The sequence below is a fragment of the Lissotriton vulgaris genome, unplaced genomic scaffold (genome assembly GCF_964263255.1).
Source record: "Lissotriton vulgaris unplaced genomic scaffold, aLisVul1.2 SCAFFOLD_1234, whole genome shotgun sequence".
NCBI classification, from domain to species: Eukaryota; Metazoa; Chordata; class Amphibia; order Caudata; family Salamandridae; genus Lissotriton; species Lissotriton vulgaris.
In genome coordinates, this window is record NW_028245833.1 from 447,345 (window position 1) to 469,761 (window position 22,417).

Consider the following 22,417-nt stretch of genomic DNA (forward strand, 5'->3'; position numbering starts at 1 on the left):
CCCATTGCTGAAATAAATGGGCGCCCTGGAGAATTTTCCGCATTTTTTTCAATCTTTGGAACTAAATAGAACACCGTTGTCACTGATTTCTCACTTCTCATAAACATAAACTCATCATAACTTAAGAGGACGTGATCGTACCACTACTTGAGGTCATCCTTAAACTCCATATAACTCTCCACCATTTCAATCTCAGCAATTCTTTTATAGGAATTCTTGTTATTTAATTGCTTATAAGCTTCTGCTAAGTTTTTTGTCTGTCCCAAAGGACCACATTGCCCCCTTTAGCCGCGTTGCGTATAATGCAGTTATCATTGTCAGACAATTTCTTGATTAGTGCCCAATACGTTTTCTGTTTCAACATGCTAGATTTATTACTCTCATTATCAGTATTCTGTACATTCATTTTTTTTATTCATTAGTGACTAAATCACTAAAAACATGGGACGGGACCGGTTTCTGGCTAATCAGCCGTCATCAGCCAGGCTAGCTTGAATACAGTGGCAAAGTGAGCAAGGGATTCACGTATGGGCATACCCTGCCAACTTAGGGCGAACAAAGCAAAACCAAAGGGGATGATGGACGGAGTTATTGCAAGCACGTCTGCTGTGTTTTGACAGCGGCATATTTTATTTTTTCTTCTAGCACTCTTTTAATTTATCTTGCACATGTTGCTGAGTTTGTATTTGTTTTATTGCCATTGTGTCAGAGGAGGAATCCAAGAATGAGTCGTGAATGGATGAAAGGGTGCACAAATGCAAAGAGGAGTCACAGAGTGTCTTGTATGATGACTTATTGAGTGCCTAAGCCCATCAATGACACAAAAGGTATTTTTATTCAGAAGTTGGACTTATTGGCATGGCCAATGCTTGTTAAAATTATAAAGCATTTAAGTATCATTCTAGCTGTTTGCGATTTGAGTGCCTGGTTAAGTGGTAACTTATTTTTGCCTTCATCACAAAAAAGTGCATTTTTAATGCTGGCAAAGCCACATTTAAGCTTTATTTTTTCCTTTTTCTCTGTGTGGAATATGCATGATATCTATCTATACTACTATTATAAAGAGAGAACTTGCACCTTTTGGCCAGGTAAACTCGGGAACCACAGCGCCAATCTACACACCCGATACATCTATGAAAATGTCAGGGTGTGTAGATGGACATAGGCTATATAAATTAAAAAAAATAAGTAAATTAAAAAAATTAAGTTTGTAAACAAAGTAGTCTCCTGAAAGTAGCGCCGGCCAGGACCTAGCGCTGGCCGCTACGCGACGTGCGTGATGACAAAGGAGGAGGGCGGTGCAGTGACGAGCAGCTGTGCAGTGAGGAGCGGCGGCACAGGTAAGGAAAGGGAAAGTGAGACTGTGTGATGCAAATGCAAATGTCGGAGCGCGAGTGAGTCGGGGCGGGGGGGCGCGAGTGAGTCGGGGCGGGAAGGGGGCACGAGTAAGTCGGGCGGGAGGGGGGCATGAGTGAGTCAAGGCGGGAGGGGGCGCGAGTGAGTCGGGGTGGGAGGGGGGCGCGAGTGAGTCGGGGCGGGAGGGAGTAGGTGCGGGAGGGGGTCGGGGTGGGAGCGGGTCGACTGCCCCCAGCCCCTTTCTGCCCCAGGCAACGCTGGGGCGGGCTGCTAGTACTAATATAATAAAGAGAGAGCCCAAACCTTTGAGGCGGGTAATCTCAGGAACCACAGCACCAATCACAACACCCAATACAGCGTTGGAAAGGGCATTTGCAGCAGAAGGACATAGGCTATGCAGACGCCCACCATATACATTTAAAAGGTAAAAGAACCGTGCCAGCAAAGTAGTCCCTTGTGGGCGTGTCTAAGTTGTGCTGTGGGCGTGTGCTGGGGGCATGACAAACGCTGGGGGTGTGTGGTACGTTCAGCCCTTCATGCCATGTCTCATATCGTGTGCTAATCCCACCCTGCTCCCTTTAAATACCCCAGCACCCAATAATCATAACCCACCCTTACTCCTTAAAATACCCCAACACCCTTAAACACTAACCCATCTTAACCCTATAAATATACCCTGTACCCCAAAACCCAAACCTATCCCTAAATCCTAAAAATACCCCTATAACCCAAAACCCAAACCTAGCCCGAACCCTATAAATACCTCTATACCTCAAAACCCAAACCTACCCCTGAACCCTAAAAATACCCCTGTACCCCAAACCCAAACCTACCCCTGAACCATAAAAATACCCCTGTACCCCAAAACCCAAACCTACCCCTGAACCCTTAAAATACCCCTGTACCCCATAACCCAAACCTACCCCTGAACCCTAAAAATACCCTTGTATCCCAAAACCCAAACCTAGCCCTGAACCCTAAAAATAACCCTGTACCCCAAAACCCAAACCTACCCCTGAACCCTAAAATACCCCTGTACCCCAAAACCCAAACCTAGCCCTGAACCCTAAAAATACCCCTGTACCCCAAAACCCAAACCTAGCCCTGTACCCTTAAAATACCCCTGTACCCCAAAACCCAAACCTACCCCTGAACCCTAAAATACCCCTACACCCCAAAACCCAAACCTAGCCCTGAACCCTAAAAATACCCCTGTACCCCAAAACCCATACCTATCCCTAAACCCTAAAACTACCCCTGTACCCCATAACCCAAAACTATATCTGAACCCTTAAAATACACAAACACCCCAAAACATATACCTCAGTACCCCAAAACATATACCCCTATACCCATACTTACCTTATCCAAACATTAAAAAAAAACATGATTTTACCATTTATGCATTTACACAGAATTTCGTTGTACATTTATGCGTGGTAACAGCATATAAAATGTAATGCCATGCGTTATAATGGCATTGCGGAGTTATGGTACTTTCGTAATGAAAGTATGCGGAGTGATGGTATGCGGAAAGAAAGTTGCGGAATAATGGGTGGCTGTTTACCCTCCCCCGGTAAGTACATTGGTAGCACGGCGGCCCACATCTCCAGCAACATACTCATATTTTTTCACCACCCATTTGAAAAATGCACAGGTCTCTCTCATTGATGGCCAGCACCGACATACACTTTTAGACACACCTCCCGCCACAAGTTCTAGAATTGCGAACTTTAGAGCTGAGGAGCTACGTTCGAATCTCGGCATCAGCTCAACATCCTGTGATTCCAGGCAAATCGCTTTGTCTCCCAGTGCCTACCAAAAATGAATGTGTTCTTCTGTAATGTAAATTGTGCTCATGCCATGTTGTCAAGTTCGTGCTAATCATAAAATTGCAATGAAAAATAAAGTAGGGAAACTCGAGTTCTCACACTACTGAACGCGCACTCTTAAGTGCATCAGCAGTGCACTGTGAATCTGAGCATTTCACAGGCCCGTCACAGATAAGAAATGCTATCAAAACGAAATCCTACAAAACAATATACCACTGGCCGGCAGCAATTCATACCCGGACAACGTCGGGACGGGCTTTTAGTAAACAATAAAACAATTAAATATTCTGCAGTTTGCCAAGGCCAGTCCTATTGGTTTTACCAATGCTTGTTTTTCTGTGTCATGGACTCGGGAGCAAAAGTTGTTTAATCACAGCTGTTTTACTCCCCCCGTGCCATACAGAAAAAAAGAATAGGCAGAAGCCTAGAGATATATCATCTCCCTCATGTTATAATGTGCAGCATTTACTGAACTACCTTCCCAATATTACAGCACAAACGTCTCCACTACCTCGGTCATACTAAATTCACTTGCACAGCCTTTGTGCATGCCATACAAGCGTCCTTACCTCAAATGTTATTGGAGGGATGAGGGATCGCCGCGGCTTAATCTCTGTTCCTTCAACTGCCATTTTCTTTATCTGCAGAAGAAAGCAAATGCTTGGGAAGAAGATTGATAGAAACATTTGTGATTTAAAAGAAGGTACGTTAAGACAAGAACCCACCAAACCTGCCCGAATAACATGATAAGCATCTCAGGGGCCAACATGGCCTGATACATAAAGTGCATATTCTCCAACTGTAAACAATGAGATTCAAAATCTCACTAGTGTGGAAGCATACACCAAGAGGATTATCAACTAACCTATAGAACTTCCTCCCTCCCAAAATACCATCTATAACCAAATTTCATTAATCAAAAAATCTCTTCTGAAGTCACCTTAAGTGTATCTGGTGTCAGAATGTAGAAAAGGTTTGTGGACTTATAATTTTGTGCATTAACAACAACGTTGAATATGCAGTTTGCACAGGATTCTACATACTTACACTGAAATAACTTAATTACAATTAAGACACAATTTATCTGCTGTATAGAAGTATGCTTATTTATGTGTTTAGTTAGGCCTCATTTCTGTGTAAAACTCTAATTTGAAGAAGGTGAAAGTCATCTCTGTCACTCACTCATGTGGAGCAGCGCAATTTTGGCTCCATCCTTAATGTCATGAATAAGCAGTATATATGTGCACCTAGCACACATACTTTGTGCATCCTAATGATATTGATGTAAACTATTGCACTTGATATTACTATTGAAGTGCATTTACTGTAGGAGTGGACACTCAAACATATACACTGCGTGCCTTAACCGTATTAACTGATACATGCTTCTGAGAAAGATAATGAAAACCGTCCTCACACTATTAAGTGTATTTACTTTAGAAACGAGAAAAACGTATGTAATGTGTGCACTAATGTTTTATATTTGCATTTATTATGTTGTTCTTAGTCACATTTATACACATGTACTCAAGTTTTTTATCTGAATGCAATGTGTACCATGAATCTAATGTACTCAATCAATCAACCTCAAGGCGCTGGGGGCGCTACTGATCGAACAGCCAGGTCTTGAGTGTCCTCCTGAAGGTCAGCAGGTCTTGGGTCTGTCGTAGGCTCAGTGGGAGGGTGTTCCATGTCTTGGCGGCGACGTGGGAGAAGGATCTCCCGCCGGTGGTTGCTCTTCGGACGTGCGGGACGGTGGCGATTGAGAGGTCACAGAGCGTAGCTGGCGGTTGGGGATGTAGAAGGAAAGTCGTCTGTTGAGGTAGGCTAGGGCGGTCTTGTGGAGTGCCTTTGTGTGCATGGATGAGGAGCTTGAAGGATATACTCTTGTTGACGGGGTGCAAGTGCAGGTTTCTCAGGTGGGGGCTGATGTGGCCGTGGCGTGGTATGTCAAGGATCAGTCGTGCCGAGGAGTCTTGGATGCGTTGTAGTCGTTTGATGAGCTTGGTCGGGGCTTCCGCGTAGAGGGCGTTTCCGTAGTCGAGTCTGCTGCGGACAAAAGCCTGGGTGACTGTCTTTCTTGTATCTGCCGGGATCCATCTGTAGATCTTGCGGAGCATGCGGAGGGTGTTGAAGCAGGAGGAGGAGACGGCGTTGACTTGCTTGGTCATTGAGAGCCTTGAGTCGAGGATAATTCCCAGGTTGCGTGTGTGGTAGGTGGGTGTTTGGGCTGCCCCCAGTGCCGTCGGCCACCAGGAGTCGTCCCAGGCTGAAGTGTTGGAGCCGAGGATGAGGACCTCTGTCTTGTCCGAGTTCAGCTTCAGACAGCTGACCTTCATCCAGTCGGTGACGGCCTTCATTCCTTCGTGGAGGTTGGCTTTGGCGGTGGTGGGGTCCTTGGGGATAACTGACATTATCCATTCATTTCTGGTTGAATATGCACACTTATATTGAATGTGCATCATTTATTTAATACATTAAATTGCCATGACTAGGCCCATGTTTTTTTCTGAATAAAATACTGTTTCAAAATTTCTGCTTGCAGGCATATTCACATGGTTTGTTAGTTGAGAACAGATACAACGCTGTACTAGTGATAGAGAGAAAGAGGCCGAGAAGAAGACTTTGAGAAAGAACATGGGAAGCCAGAGTGTTAACTGACAGTTTCCATTCAGTAATGTTGAAAGGAGTCTCAGTTGACCAAAGACAATGTCGTTCTCAGGACCGGCCTGGGAGAATTTGTTAATGTTTGAGCTCATAACGTGAGAATGGTAAAAACAATGGAGCCCCTCATGCCTTGAATAAGGGGTGTACTCAGAAGATTTGTGTGGCAATAATTGGTGTTCTCACAGGTCATTGTTGGCCACTTTCCTTTGGACTTTGAGAGGTTTCGAACTCCATGCTTCTCCTTTGACTTTATGCTAAGTGTAGCTTAGGCTAACACTTATATTTCAATCCCAAGAAGACTCGTGACCGAGCTTCTGAAATGTTGACCCCTTCCAGCACTTCCTCCCATTTGTTTAATTTTCTGCATTTCCCTGATGTTTGGGACACTTTTAAGTTTAAACCATCCTTTTAGTTTCAACTTTAAATTTGATGGTTTTAGACTATACTCATGTACAGAAGTGAGAATTGGAAAATCTTCGCTGAGCATGAGATTCTGTTATTAATTTTCTGTATTGCTGTAACTGGACTTCTTGTCTGCCTTATTCTGGTACATCTGAACTTCTTAAAGAGGTTGGGATATTGTTATTCTGTATCTTTACAGCATGGAATTGAGATTAATTTACCTTAACTTGAATGTTAATTTGTAATAAACCTTCATAACTATAGTCACAGATTCCTGGTGCTTATTGTGGCGCCAAATGGGCTGCACTGTCAATGGGACTGTTTTTTTAAATGCTAACTGCCTCTACCTCTCAGTCGGCAAAAAAGGTCTATCGCACAACAAGTGGTGAGAGGATTGGCCCAACGCTGGATCAACTGGTAGCTCGTCGGATGGTTTGTCACTGAAGTGAGGGAGCTAGGGTGTCCCATTCAGAAATGACCCAGACCAGTCCAAACCCCTAAAGCCCATGGTTCGTTCCTATCCTCCAGAGTAAATAATTGATGGAGTTCCAGCGGTTCGGAAACGAGTTGTAGCAGCGGAGGTGTGAGTATTAACAGGGTTGTGCATTGTCATTACTTTGCTTAGCTAGCAGTGTTTTGCAGTGATTATGTGATGTTCTGTGGAGATGTTTTAAGTTGTTTGTGAATTTGGCAATTAATGCAGAGAAGTTGAAGTTGTTATCGGGTCTGATGGTCTAAGATCCCAGAATAATAAATAAGTTATCAGTGTAGAAGAAACTGGGTGTAGTTGTCTGTTGTGTTGTGGTGCTAATTGTTTGACTTCATCGACAGCACTATTGAGACAGGGGCTTTATCTTTGTGTGATTGTGAGGCGTGGTTGGTACAGTGAATCTCAGTGCACAGGGAGGAAAAGTATCAACCCGGGTGAGTTGTGATCGATGAACTAAGAATTGTGGGTGAAAAATCTTTTCCTCGTTTAAACAAAAAGTCATTTCTGGATTTTGGATATTTTTGATTGAAAAAAATAAATTCTTTAGAGCACTACGAAGTCTAATGAGGTGAGATGCGACTGTACCTGTTAGAAAGGAAGAAGAGGCACCACTAGAAGATACAATAGGTCATTCATTATAGGGCAATAATTGTGGGTCTATTGTCAATGGGTAATAGATCACTTTTACCTGTGTAACCAGGGCCAGGTACTTCTGCTGTCTTTAAAAACCCTCCTTCACGTACATAGGCAATCGGGTGGTATATCTTGATTCTCCGCCTAATTATAAACGTGACAGCATCATCATTGGGTTTCTTTTTTGGTATGCTATTCTCCACCTGGAGGAAGATCCACTAGTTATTGCAGTAGTAATCAGTGATACAAAGGGGGTGCTCAAGTGAGGTGAGTTAAAATTACCTGCATTACCAGAACTGTAACTTTATTCAGTTCAGAATGGAGGAAGGTAAAAAAAAGTGTGGTGCGTAAGAAGACAAGTTACTAGTCTAACGCACTCATTCGTCCATGTGAGTGGTCGACATGTTTCAGCCCCATTTAATTGCCCAAACCAGTCAGGGGGCTTTCTTCAGTACCTAAGATTGTGCAGGCTGAGTGATATCCCAGCCTAGGTGGGTATATCACTGACTCACCAAACTTGTTTCAGTCATTGGTCGACTAGTACCTATAACTTTCAACCCCTAACTTCGGGCTTCCTCAGGTGCCGGCAGGAATATTAACGTGGTGACGTGGCTGGTTGACGCGACTTGTGCTTGCTCTCCTCATGATGCACTGACATGATCGAGTGAGATAGACTGCACCCTACATTAACTATTGAGGAAGAAGGGAAAGGTAAACGAAAGGATAAGAAAAGAAAAAAACGAAAAGATAAGAAAAGAAAAAAAAGGAGACAGATGAGGCAGAGAATGCAGCTGAGGATAGTGATACAGATTCAAGTGAAGACTTTATAAACAAATTATTGTTAAGCCGTCCACACTTATACAATGTGACCCAAGCTAGAGGAATGAGTAATGCACATACCAGAGAGAATTTTGATGTGCCTAGGGCACCAGTAGATGTAAGTACTAATTCAAATGGAGAGAGCTCAGGGATGACAGCCCCTCCACATTCATCTGCTCTAACAGCCCCAGATGCATTGGCCATTCTTGTTACAATTGGCACTGTAGTTCCTTTATATATACCTGGATTGGGAGGAAATACTACACATACTTTGACTGTTAGTAACAGAATGGATACCTCAGGTAGTAATTATATGGGCTCGACAACAAGACCAATTCCTCAAATTCCATTGGTTTCGACACAAGTAAATACTCTATGTGCTATGAGTCCAGAGCCATCATTAAGTCAGACAGAGTTTTCCCCAATGCAATATTTTTCCAAAGTTCGCCACCTTTTTTCATGAACAAACAAAAGTTTCTACAAGTTTTAATAACAGTACCACCAGGACAGCAATACTTATGGGTTCACCAAGTTCTGATATGTCTCTTTTGAACTCATCTCCTAATGCAAATCATGGTTCTTTTAGCGAAGAGATAATTTTGAATACGCCGGTGGAACAACTTCGTCTTACTGCCCGGGAACTCGATGATTGGTTCAAAGTTATAGACACTTCCAGCATCTAGTAATGGGAATCCTGGACCAAGTAGAAGGGATATTCAAGCCTCAGTGTGAAGATATTACTAGACGTGTTGGACAGTCTCAATAAAGGTTGTCTGATTTGACTGTTGTATTTTGCAAAAAATGGAAAAATAAAGTAAAAAAAGAAATAAAATAAAGGTTGTCTGAATTGGCCCACAAATATGAAATTGACTTACAGAGATCCAAAGCCTTGCAGAGGAGTTACAGTTTAAGCTTTATTGACTGTGAACTCACTTATATGAGACCATCAAGAATGAAATTACAGATCAGGGAATTAATTTCCCATGTCCAAAAGTGGAGTGAGCTGGAAAGGTGGGAAGGCAGGTGGGCAAAGAAAAAAGAACCAAAGAAAGTCAGATTACAGCTGGATCTGTGTAAAACAGAGGAGAAGGATGATGATATACCATGCTTCCAATGAGAGATGTCCCTTTTGGAGGTTATGTCCGTGTACCTTGGAGCAGATGGATCTTGCATCATTCACAAAGGATTTTCCGAAATTCAGAGAAAACCCAGTGGAATGGTACTGACAGGTTGACCGGTTTGTGAAGATCTCAAAGGTTTTGTGGATAGAATTGAACACCTTGTTTGAAATTGTAGTTCCAGGTGACTTGTGGGTTGAATACAAAATAGCTGTAGAGTGGCCCAAGAGGGAGCCGATGAGACATCCCATAACAAAGGGTCCATCACTTGTGGTGATGAAAAAGTATCATCAGGCAATTGCATTTTTAAAATTGAAGGTATCCCCTAAGTAAGGATATAGATTGGCTCAAGATTGACAGGACGACCCAAGAGTCCACAGAAACAATACATTCTTATTATGAGAGACTGCTGCAAGCACTTAAACAATACAATGGAACAGAGATTATTGAAGCCAAAGATATTGGGCATTTTATGTTCAAGTTTGTGCATGGATTGAAATCTGAGATTAGCATGATGATTCAACAGCATCTGATTTATTGGTAGAATAAGTCAATTGATGAGATCCTGAGGTATACGAAATATAGCAGTGATGAATTGGAGCTGAAACACAAGAAACTGAAGGAGAAGGTTATGGTGGTACAGATGAAAGCTGCACAAAGAGGTCAGAATTAGCAGTTTTTTGGGGTTCTATGACACAACCCCGCATGTCTAAACCACGCGTTCCTTAACAATGCATTCGGCACAACGAATGCATCTTAAATGCCCATCTTTTTCCATGTAAGTCTTTACAACCAATTGCTACATGTAATTTACTATTCCAACTCCAGTCCATGTAACAGTAGGGAAAGCGTTGGACTTTAAAGCTCAATGCCACTCTACCTAAGGCAGGTTGCTGTAACGACATGCGTGGTAAAGGAATGCGTGGTTAAGTCAAATTAATTGTTCCGACTATGTTGCAAAGGCAACTTGTGTTTCAGCTGTCGTTGTAATTGCTGTTTGTTGGGAATGTTGCTCCCATGCAGGGAGTTTATCAACAAGGAGTTCTTGTGATGCAAGGTGGAAATGGATTTCAACCACAAGGTAGTGGACATGGTGTCCCGATTGATCCCAGTACAGGGATTGATATGCTTACTTTGAAGAAAACAAATTCTTGCCACATTTGTGGCAAAATGGGGCATTAGAAGCAGGCATGTTGTCTCAATGCTGGTAATGTGGTGAATGGGAATCAGCTTCAGAATGGTGGATTTGTGCAATCTCAAGGTAGTAAAATGGTTCAGAAACAGCAAGTACAGAGAAGAAAACAACAGAGGTTTCCAACCTACCCCTCTAGGAAAAAAGAATGAATGCTGTAGGAGTTGCAAATAAACAATTGACTATTCCTGTCACTGAAGCAGTAGCTGTTAAAATTTGGGGCCAGATGTACGACCATGTCATTTAGCGACTCGCAAATTGCGCTCAATTGCGAGTCGCTAAATAACATGTTCCAATAGTGTCTGAGACACTGTTGGCGATTCCTAATGGGATCGCAAATTGCATGCCTCATGCATACTAATGAGGCACTCACAGTTAGTGACCCCATTAGAAATGGCTGGCCCTCCCAGGTATGATGGCCTGCTGGGCTCAGCAGACCTCCATGTCTGAGACTGCTTTTAAATAAAGGATTAAAAAAAAAAATACAGCCCGTTTTCCATAAAGGAATACGGGATGCATTTAAAAAAAAGAAAAACGAAACGTTTTTGTTTAATTTTTTAAGGGCAGGTAGTGGTTCCTGGGACCACTGCCTGCCCCTAAAAAAATATTTCCCCTGCATTCCCAAAGGGGAAGGGGTCCCCTCAGGACCCCTTCCCATTTGTGAGTGCTTTACCATCCTCTTGAAGAGGGTGGTAAATTGTGAGTGTTTTGCAACCGCAATTGCAGTCGCAAAACATTCTTACATAGGCCTTTGACTTGCTATTAGGAAGGGAATGCCCCTTCCTAATAGCAAATCGCAATTCCTATTTAGCGAGTCGCAAAAAAAATTTGCAAGTCGCTAAACAGGGATTGTACATGACCCTATTAGATTTTGCATGCCCAAACGGGTTGCAATCGCGTTTGCGCACACGCAATAGGGTAGTACATCTGGCCCAGGGTCCTTTGAAGAGAATCACCAATTTCTGGTGTGCAATTCGAGTCCTGTAAACCTGCTCGAACTTGATCTTTTGTGCAAGCAAAATTGTTCTCTTCACGGTACCCTGAATGGCATCACGTTTCAGACTCATGATAAAGACGTTGTCTTCAAACTTACAAACCAGAGTTCCGATGTTAGACTGTACCCATGTTGACAAAAGATGATCTTCCCCCAGAATTGAGACGCTGTGCTACCTGAAGTCTGTGACTTTTCAGGAAAGGATATAGGTCTCATTAAAGGTGTTGAACCTGTCCGCATAACAGTGAAACTCAATGTTGAGTATCCAAGAATCCTGCAACATAATCTGAACCATGAAACAATTGCTGGGATTACTCCTGTGATTGACACAATGATTCAACAAGGCATTAGAAGGAGATTATGGGGAGCCCATGTAACTCACCCATTTTGGGTTTGCCGAAACCCAATAGCAACTATTGCAGAGTGCAGGATTCGAAAAGGATCAACACTATAGTTGTCCGTTATTTGTCCTAGGGTACCGAATACAGCTATGATGTTATTTCAGATTCCATGTACGGGCGAGTGGTTGACTGTCATTGGTTTGTACCAAGCCTTCTTTTCCAAACTGTTGCATGAGGATAGTCTGTTCATCTTAGCATTTCAGTTTGGTAGCTGTGTTTTGGCAAGATGCCAAGTCCTAAAAGGGTATGTGGAGAGTCTGTCCATCTTTAACCAGATTCGTAAAAAGTGCCTGGTAATGCCCTATCTTAAAGTCCAGGTCCAGTAGATTTATGACCTATTGGAGGCGTCAACCACACAGGAGGCTTGCAGATGAGATACCATTGCTCTGTTGAACCACTTAGCTGAGAATGGACATAAAGTATACCGACCAAGTTGCAATACCGTAAGAAAGAGGTCTTTTACCTTGGACATCACATTGAGAAAGGAGCAAGGAGGTGTCCCAAGAAAGAATCTCGGTGATTCTGAAAATGAATCCACCAACTACCCAGAAAGAAGCCTGGATGTTCTTGGGAATGGTTGGCTATTGTCAACAGTGGATTACCAATGTTTCCCCAGAGGCCAAGTCTTTACAGAGGCTGACACACAGAGATGTATGGGATCTGGTACCATGGTTGACATCTGCATGCATGCTTTCCTAGAGCTGAAACAAAGTGTCTGTTGTTCACCAGCACTGGGAATGCCTGATTGCAATAAATGTTATACATTGTTTTGCTATGAGAGGGAGGACTGTGCTCTGTCAGTGCTAACACAGATGCATGGGAAAGCTCAAAGACCCGTTGCTAACTTTTCAGCTACACTTGACCAAGTAGCTGCAGCTTTGCCAGGCTGTCTCAAACCTGTTACATAGGTGCGAGCATCAACCAGTGTCCGAGCATTGTTATAGGTCATCCTCTGACTGTTTTTCTTCCCCATTCTGTAGAAGTTCTGTTAACTTACAACAGGATGAAGTACCTCACCAACAGTGGCCTGACTAAGTATAAACAAGTCATACTTGTAGCAGAAAATATAACACTGAAGTAATGTACTACCCTTAATCTTGCCACCTTTTTTACCTGTACCTGGAAATGATTTCATTGAAGATGAAGTTGAACATGACTGTCTTGATGTTACTAAACAATGCACCAAGCTGAGACTTGACATACATAATGTGCTGCTGTTTGAATCAGATTGTGTGTTGTTTGTTGATGGCGCCTTTTTACAAGACCATACAGCAAGTCTGAGAACTGCCTATGTAGTCTGTACTGTCTTGGTGTGGTCGAAGCCTCCTGGCTTTAAGAAGTATTTTCTGCACAAGTGGCCAAATTGATTGCTCTTACTAGAGCATGCTGTGTTTCAGACCAGCTGAGAATAACCATTTTCACTGATAGTCAGTATGGCTTTGGTGTTGTTCAAGACTTCGGACAGTTGTGGTCACAACTTGGATTCATGACTTCTTTGGTCACCAATCTGCAATGGGAAGAGTGTGCACAATTTGTTAAAGGCACTTCAGCTACCTGCACAAATTGCGGTCGCGAAGTTCTCTGCACACCGCAATGAAATTGATTATATAACTGTGGGTAATAGATATGGCAATGAACTTGCCAGATACTGTGCCTTAAATGCTTATATTTTACATGGAGAGTACCAAAATGAAGAAACAGATGAGGCCAATTATAACCGGTTGCCAACAACAGCTGATACATAGGAGGAAGTTAAAAGGCTACAGGAGGAAGTGTCAGCAGAAGAACAAGGCTGTGTTTGAGCAGGTTGCGTCAGAAGAGATGAAGACACCATTTGGGTTTCAGGAGATGGAAGATATGTGTTGCCAGACAGTTTGTTGTCCCCAATGGCGAGACATCATCATGGACCTGCACATGTCAGTAGAGATGCCATGGTGCGCTTCTTTAGGCAAACTTGGTTTAACCCCAGGTTTGGACTGGTGGCTGAAGAGTTGTGTCACATATGAGTTGTGTGTTAGCAGCAGAATGTAGGCAGGAGAGCACGAGTAACAATGAGTCACATAGGGAGATCAGGTGGTCCCGTCAACAGGCTTTAACTGGACTTTATCAAGATGCCTGTGTGCAATGGGCCGAGATATGTCCTGGTGATTGTATGCATCTTTTCAGGTTGGGATGAAGCTTACCTGACTAGGAGAAGTGATTGTCTAATAATGGCTATGTTGTTGTTGAGGGAGTTAATACCATGTTTCAGGTTCCCAACTTCTCTGGAGTCAGACCAAGGGACTAATTTCAATAATGAGGTCATGAAGATGTTGTGTGCCACATTACAAGTTAAATAGAGGCTACATTGCAGTTAGCAACCAGAGGCATCCGGTATTGTAGAACAGGTCAATGGGACTTTGAAATTCAGGTTGGCTAAGGTGTGCCTTGACATCTTTAAAGTGGCCTGATGCCTTGCCTCTTGTGTTGATGAGCCTATGCAGGACTCTGGATAGGTGGATAGGTGTGTCTCCACATGAGATTATCATGGGCAGAGCCTTGAGACTGCCAGCTGTGCCTGCGAATGAGCTTGTGAACATTACAGATGGCATGAATCTTGATTACTGCAAAGGACTGGCTGATGTGGTGCATTCTGTGTCTCATCAGATTGGAGAGGCTAAGGACCTGCCTCAACAGGAGTAGTGCCATGACCTCAGTCCTGGCAACTGGGTTATGGTGAAGAAGCATGTGTGCAAGTCATACTTGGAACCTCAGTGGAGCGGTCCTTACCAAGTCATCTTGGTCTCTCCAACAGCTTTGAAGTGCAGAGGTCTCCCAATTAGGTGCATGTCACCCATACTCGCTGAGTCCCTTGTCCTCTTGTTATAACAGCACCTGCCCCTGAAGTGCCAGTGGTTACAGTGAGACAAGAGGAGAAGGTTATTCAAGCTGCTGGGGGCAGCAAGGAGCTGGGACAGCACTTGCTCAGGTTGAGAGATGGGTTCTGAGAGAGTCCACAGTTAAAGTCGGTATTGAAGGGTATCATCCTGCCGTGTTGACTGTGCCAGATCCAGACACAGGCGAAGGGCCTCATGCAGCCGTAACGTGAGTAGTGCCCGGAGACCAGTAGCCAAGATTACAAGTGAGACGAGTACAGAGGTTGTCTGAAGTGTGTGTACCATACACTATCCCAGGAGATGCTGAAGGATCTGGCCTAAGTGACGATGAGGAAGGGCTAGCAGAAAGGAGATCCAAAAGACAGACCCTCCAGCTTTTCGTGATTTCGCGATTCATGAAAAAATCGCGAAATCAGCAGAAAAGCGCGATTGCCGCGATATTTTACATTTCGGCCGCAAAATAGGTGTCCCAGCTGCAATTTAAAAAAAATGGTGGCTTCTCATTGGATGTACGCAAATACGTCATTAAGTGTTTCCGTACACCATTCGGCACATGGGGTCCACAAACATCAGTGGAGAAAGGAGGAGCAGAGTAGTTGGGAGCTGCTTGAATGAAAGGTAGCGCCGATTGCTGCATTTAATTTAAATGATCGTTTATTTTGCCCTCTTGATAATGCTGTTTTTGTAATGCAAGTTATCAGGTAGCGCTACCTGCTGGAATGAACGCATGTTCGTCGTCATATTTATCCTTCCTCCATCTACACTGCCACAAGCACAGTCAACGCAACCAGTCTCTGGCTGTGCGTGTGGCAAGCCCGCTCATCACAATTAGCAGGCAGGTCATATTTTTTAGGCACGTCACTTTGGCTTCAGTGACCTTTGAAATCCCAGGCCCCTTCTCATCCTCTGCTCCCTTTCTGTAGGTAGAGGGGCCAGTGAGGAGAGGTGCTGGAGAGGAGGGGGGAGCTGTGAAGGGAGGTGCTGGGGAGGAGAGCTGGAGAGGAGGGGGGAGCTGTGAAGGGAGGTGCTGGGGAGGAGAGCTGGAGAGGAGGGGGGAGCTGTGAAGGGAGGTGCTGTGGAGGAGAGCTGTAGAGGAGGGGGAGCTGTGAAGGGAGGCGCTGGGGAGGAGAGCTGGAGAGGAGGGGGGAGCTGTGAAGGGAGGTGCTGGGGAGGAGAGCTGGAGAGGAGGGGGGAGCTGTGAAGGGAGGTGCTGGGGAGGAGAGCTGGAGAGGAGGGGGGAGCTGTGAAGGGAGGTGCTGGGGAGGAGAGCTGGAGAGGAGGGGGGAGCTGTGAAGGGAGGTGCTGGGGAGGAGAGCTGGAGAGGAGGGGGGAGCTGTGAAGGGAGGTGCTGGGGAGGAGAGCTGGAGAGGAGGGGGGAGCTGTGAAGGGAGGTGCTGGGGAGGAGAGCTGGAGAGGAGGGGGGAGCTGTGAAGGGAGGTGCTGGGAAGGAGAGCTGGAAAGGAGAGGGGAGCTGTGAAGGGAGGTGCTGGGGAGGAGAGCTGGAGAGGAGGGGGGAGCTGTGAAGGGAGGTTCTGGGGAGGAGAGCTGGAGAGGAGGGGGGAGCTGTGAAGACAGGGCCTTGTGTGAGAGGGGGACCAGTAGATAGGGAGGCAAGTGAAGAGGAGAGATATAATAAAAGGGTCTGTAAAAGAGAGAGAAACTGCTTCTACAGGAGTGGTGAGGTAGTGAGTGTAGACAGGTGGGGAGCGGAGGTTAAACGGAGGTGATGGCAGAGGAGGAAGTGAAGGTAGTGCCCAGGGTGACAGAGATTGATTTGATTTGATTTGATTTTATGTTTTCTTAAGCGCGCAGCTACCCTGGGGCATCCCGGCGCTGGAGAAGACTACGGAGCTGAGGGAAGGAAGGGTCAGGAGGTGAACTCAGGGGAACAGTAGAGTTTTAAGGCGTTTCCTAAACCTGAGGTAGTTGTGTTCTTGCCTCAGGGAAAGGGGGAGGGCGTTCCACAATCTAGGAGCATTATAGGAGAACAGGCGACCGCCTGATCTGGCCTTCCTGATTCTGGGGACATTGGCGAGGGAAAGAGAGTTGGACCTAAGATGGCGACTCGACTGTTGTTGAGTCACCAATGTCCTGAGTATGGGAGGGCCCTCATTGTGCAGAATTCTGTGGGTGATGCACAGGGTCTTAAAATTGACCCTCTCCTTCACTGGCAGCCAGTGTAGACTTCTGAGAGCTGGTTTAGCTGAGTTCCTCGTTGAAGTACCTGTGAGGATTCTCGCCGCTGCGTTCTGAGCGCATTGAAGTCTGTGGGTCACCGAAGCTGGGGCTCCCAGATACAGGACGTTTCCGTAGTCCAGTCTGGAGTTCACAAGCCCTTGCAGCAAGAGTTTCCTGGACTGGAGTGGCAGTAAATGTAAGATCTTCCGAGCCATCTTTATCAGGCCGAAGCAAGTTCCCGCCGTTTTTCTCGCCTGAGTTTTGAAGCTTAGATCCTGATCAAGCCAGATCCCTAAGCTCTTGACTTCGGATTTGGGGATGGGAGGTATTCCCATGCACGGAGGCCAAGGAAGGGAAGTGGGAATTTTGTTGGGGGTCCCTAAAAGGAGAATTTCTGATTTTTCCCCATTTAATTTTAGCCTTGATTCGCACATCCATTGATGCACCCCCTCTAGACAGCTGCTTAGGTTGGACAGGGCATTGTCCGCCTGATTAAGGGAGACGATCAGCTGGGTGTCATCAGCATACATTATTGATTTAATGCCGTACGGCTTTACAACATCCTCGAGGGGAGCCATGTAAGCGTTAAAGAGTGTGGGGCTCAGGGAAGATCCCTGCGGCACACCACACCCAAGAGGCTGAGCAGAGGAGATGGAGTACCCGTCCGCTACTTGGAAGGACCTGTTTTTGAGGAAGGATGATAACCAGGCCAGGGCGGAGTCGGCCACTCCCATTAGACCAAGGCGATGGACAAGGGTTGCATGGTCCACCGTGTCGAAGGCGGCACTCAGGTCGAGGAGGATCACTGCCACTGATCCTCCTGCGTCCAGTATGCCTCTGGCTTCCTCGACAACGGCTAACAAAGCGGTGTCAGTCCCCTGTCCTGGTCTAAAGCCTGTCTGGGACATGCGAAGAAGATTATTGGACTCTAAAAAATCCGAGAGTTGCCGATTTGCTACTCGTTCGGCTATTTTACTCATAGCTGGAAGCAACGAGATTGGTCTGAAATTGGAGGGGTCTGAGGGATCCAAGTGTGGTTTCTTTATGAGGGCCTTGACCGTGGCTTTTTTCCAGTTCTCCGGAACTATACCATTTTCAAAGGAAACATTGATCAATTTGGTAAATAGGGGAGCAATAGTGGAGGCAACTAGCTTCAATTTACTAATTGGGGCTGGGTCTGATGGGGAGCCACTTTTGACTTTCTGTAAGACGTTGAGGAACGTTTTGATGGAGATTTGGGAGAAAGAGGTTAGTCTCGGGGTGTCTTGGAGAGGGGAGGGGCCTGGTAGTGCTTGAATTGTCACTGGGGTTGGAAGGGAGGTTAGGATTTTTGTAATTTTTGCCGAGAAGAACTCTGCCATTTTGTTGCAATTTGCACCGTCCACATCAGGGGGGGATGGAGGGTCTTGTATTTTGGTGAGGAGTTTCACAATTCTGTAGGTCTCTCTCGCGGAGTTAGCGGCTGAAGCTATTTTCTCCTCAAAGAAATTGGCCTGTGCAGTTTTTAATGCGTTTTTGTATAGTCTAATATGGGTTCTGTAGTCACTTTTATCGTTTGTATTCCAGTTTTTCCTCCAACGGCGTTCGAGCTTTTTTCCCTTTCTTCTTAATTCACGAAGTTCCTCTGTGAACCAAGGCAGTTTGGACGATTTCCTACTGGATGGGAGAGTTTTAAAAGGTAAGACTGAGTCGAGGGAGTCTTTTATCCAGTTATGAAGTTGGATTTCAGCTGACGAGGGGTTTTGGTCTACTAAGGGGGTCGTAGCCGTCAGTGCTTGATCCCACAAGGTTGTGTCCAGTTTTTTCCAGGGCCGAGAGGGGAGTTGGGGAAGGGGGATGTCAGGCAATTTGCCTGTAAGTTGTAATTTAAAAGGGACCAGGAAGTGGTCTGACCAGGGGAGGGGAAGAGGAGTTTGGACCGTAAGGGTGGAGAGGTTGGAAAAGATTGGGTCAAGTAGTCGACCTTTCGTATGGGTGGGTTCTTTGTTAAGGAGGTGAAGATTGAGGGAAGCCAGATCGGCTTTTAGGTCAGTTGCAAGTTTATTGCTATGATCGTTGAAGTGGAGATTTAAGTCTCCAAGAATTGTAAAATTAGGGGTAACACAAGCCCGAGAGGAGATGACGTCCGTGAGTGAGTCTATGAAACCCCCTACCTGTCCCGGAGGGCGGTAGATTAGGGCACCAGAGAGTGTCGTAGATGGTGGCAGGTGAAGGGAGAACAGAATGTTTTCACTATCCAGAATGGGGCTATCTTTAAGTTGGCATAAAAGATTATCCCGGTAGATGATCGCAATCCCTCCACCAATACCCTTCGGTCTATTAAGAGTTTTGATAAGGTATCCGGGGGGGAGTGCTTGAATGATGTCTGGATCTGTGCTAGGGGAAAGCCACGTTTCTGTTAAAAACAGGGCGTCTAAGCCAAGCTCTGCTAGTAGTAAGTGAATTTCTGTCTGGTGCTTTGGGAGTGACCTACAATTCAACAGGGCCATTTCGAGATGTGCAGGTTCAGGTTGGGGGGACGGGGATAACCTGTATTCGCAGTTTGAGCAGCCCAGAGAGTCGGTTTCTGGCATGATAGTTTCCTTACATCCAGTGGTGACCGATTCCCTGAGCTGGTACAGGGTATTGAGTGAATATGTTAACCTAGGGCCATTGTTACTAGCCTGGGGTCTAGGCTCTGGGCTCGGTCTGGCGCGGACGGGCGCAGACGGGCTTGCCTTAGGCGCGCCTTCGGCGCGCAAACGGCGCTCCCGCTGCGCTCGTCCGCTGCGCTTCCTGCCCAGGCACATGCTTTATACGGGGGAGTCAGAGCGTTTAAGGGGGCGTGGCCAGTAGAGGGGGCGTGTCTTCGGACGCGCCTCGCCCTCGAAATTGGCGAAGAAGCTGTGGGTGTCGTTGCAGCGCTACCGCTGTTTAGGGTGCCAAGGGTGGTGAGATAAGTGAAGGTAAGAGTTAAAAATGCACAAATATCGCAAGTAAACAATTTTTAAAAGCGTCTTGGCGCTCCCGGCTTTCCGCCTCAGGAGACCGATGTCAACAAGAAGTAAAGCGACGGCGCTTTATTTATATGCCTCGTGGGGGGCGTGGCCAGTAGAGGGGGCGTGTCTTCGGACGCGCCTCGCCCTCGAAATTGGCGAAGAAGCTGTGGGTGTCGTTGCAGCGCTACCGCTGTTTAGGGTGCCAAGGGTGGTGAGATAAGTGAAGGTAAGAGTTAAAAATGCACAAATATCGCAAGTAAACAATTTTTAAAAGCGTCTTGGCGCTCCCGGCTTTCCGCCTCAGGAGACCGATGTCAACAAGAAGTAAAGCGACGGCGCTTTATTTATATGCCTCGTGGGGGGCGTGGCCAGTAGAGGGGGCGTGTCTTCGGACGCGCCTCGCCCTCGAAATTGGCGAAGAAGCTGTGGGTGTCGTTGCAGCGCTACCGCTGTTTAGGGTGCCAAGGGTGGTGAGATAAGTGAAGGTAAGAGTTAAAAATGCACAAATATCGCAAGTAAACAATTTTTAAAAGCGTCTTGGCGCTCCCGGCTTTCCGCCTCAGGAGACCGATGTCAACAAGAAGTAAAGCGACGGCGCTTTATTTATATGCCTCGTGGGGGGCGTGGCCAGTAGAGGGGGCGTGTCTTCGGACGCGCCTCGCCCTCGAAATTGGCGAAGAAGCTGTGGGTGTCGTTGCAGCGCTACCGCTGTTTAGGGTGCCAAGGGTGGTGAGATAAGTGAAGGTAAGAGTTAAAAATGCACAAATATCGCAAGTAAACAATTTTTAAAAGCGTCTTGGCGCTCCCGGCTTTCCGCCTCAGGAGACCGATGTCAACAAGAAGTAAAGCGACGGCGCTTTATTTATATGCCTCGTGGGGGGCGTGGCCAGTAGAGGGGCGTGTCTTCGGACGCGCCTCGCCCTCGAAATTGGCGAAGAAGCTGTGGGTGTCGTTGCAGCGCTACCGCTGTTTAGGGTGCCAAGGGTGGTGAGATAAGTGAAGGTAAGAGTTAAAAATGCACAAATATCGCAAGTAAACAATTTTTAAAAGCGTCTTGGCGCTCCCGGCTTTCCGCCTCAGGAGACCGATGTCAACAAGAAGTAAAGCGACGGCGCTTTATTTATATGCCTCGTGGGGGGCGTGGCCAGTAGAGGGGGCGTGTCTTCGGACGCGCCTCGCCCTCGAAATTGGCGAAGAAGCTGTGGGTGTCGTTGCAGCGCTACCGCTGTTTAGGGTGCCAAGGGTGGTGAGATAAGTGAAGGTAAGAGTTAAAAATGCACAAATATCGCAAGTAAACAATTTTTAAAAGCGTCTTGGCGCTCCCGGCTTTCCGCCTCAGGAGACCGATGTCAACAAGAAGTAAAGCGACGGCGCTTTATTTATATGCCTCGTGGGGGGCGTGGCCAGTAGAGGGGGCGTGTCTTCGGACGCGCCTCGCCCTCGAAATTGGCGAAGAAGCTGTGGGTGTCGTTGCAGCGCTACCGCTGTTTAGGGTGCCAAGGGTGGTGAGATAAGTGAAGGTAAGAGTTAAAAATGCACAAATATCGCAAGTAAACAATTTTTAAAAGCGTCTTGGCGCTCCCGGCTTTCCGCCTCAGGAGACCGATGTCAGGAGGAGACGAAGCAGGGAGAAGGTCTGGCAGGTGGAGGAGTCTAGAAAAGGGAAAGCTCACCAGGAGAGGCTTACTACTGCTCTGCGTGGAAGGCACATCCTGCGGTTCAGATAGTCTCTCTAGGCCTTTTTAGTCGCTCATTGCAGTATTTAGGTGTCAAACTGATAGTATTAAGATGACACTTCTGCCCAGAGAGTGTTAAAAAGTAAAAATTACAAAACTACTGTCACAAAATGTCACACGTTACGCCACATATTTTGCTTGTGTTGATGAATTTAGACAGTGCACCTGCTTAATTTGTGCCTACCTTGCAAATAATTCCAGTGCCCTTGCATAAAATGGACGCGAAACCTCCGTCAACTTTTGAAGTTAATAAGCACAGTGAGCCTGAAAGTATCTAAGTACTGTATTAAATTGCATTTCTGATCTGAAATGAGGGGGAGCTGTGTGACTAATTACACAACAATTTAAAATGCACTTACAAATTATTAGCATCACACCCACATATTAACAGAGACAAAAAAATCAAACACATGTGACTCAAATGTATATCAAGTTGCATTTGGAAAAAAGGGTTACAAGGTGTAAGAGTCCCCTATCATCCATACTGGAAAGCATTCAGCTGTATTAGAAAGATTGCAAGGTACGAGCTGTAAGTAACAAAAAGATCTCTGTGCCAAAAGGCTGGGGAGGGGGTTGCTCGCAGAGGAGGTGGGGAGAGTCTCATATTTGGGATGTAGACTGTACACACATCACCTGTAAGTCACATTGAGGTGGGGGCTGTATTCTATGAGGGCTCACACCCACCACCCACCCTATGCCACTGATTGGCGTGGAGCACTATTTATTTTATTTTGATAATCTTTTT

The 22,417-nt window shown here is 45.9% G+C and overlaps 1 protein-coding gene across 1 annotated transcript in view; it reads right to left on the reverse strand.

Annotated features, from left to right (window-relative positions):
* Positions 1 to 22,417, reverse strand: part of INPP5D (inositol polyphosphate-5-phosphatase D) — a gene marked incomplete at its 5' end in the record, with an annotated part of 480,457 nt that overhangs the window by 302,394 nt on the left and 155,646 nt on the right. Inside the window, one exon of the mRNA XM_086949164.1 lies at positions 3,758 to 3,829. Within this exon, the coding sequence (XP_086805290.1) occupies positions 3,758 to 3,829 (72 nt within the window). The remainder of the gene's footprint in view (positions 1 to 3,757; positions 3,830 to 22,417) is intronic.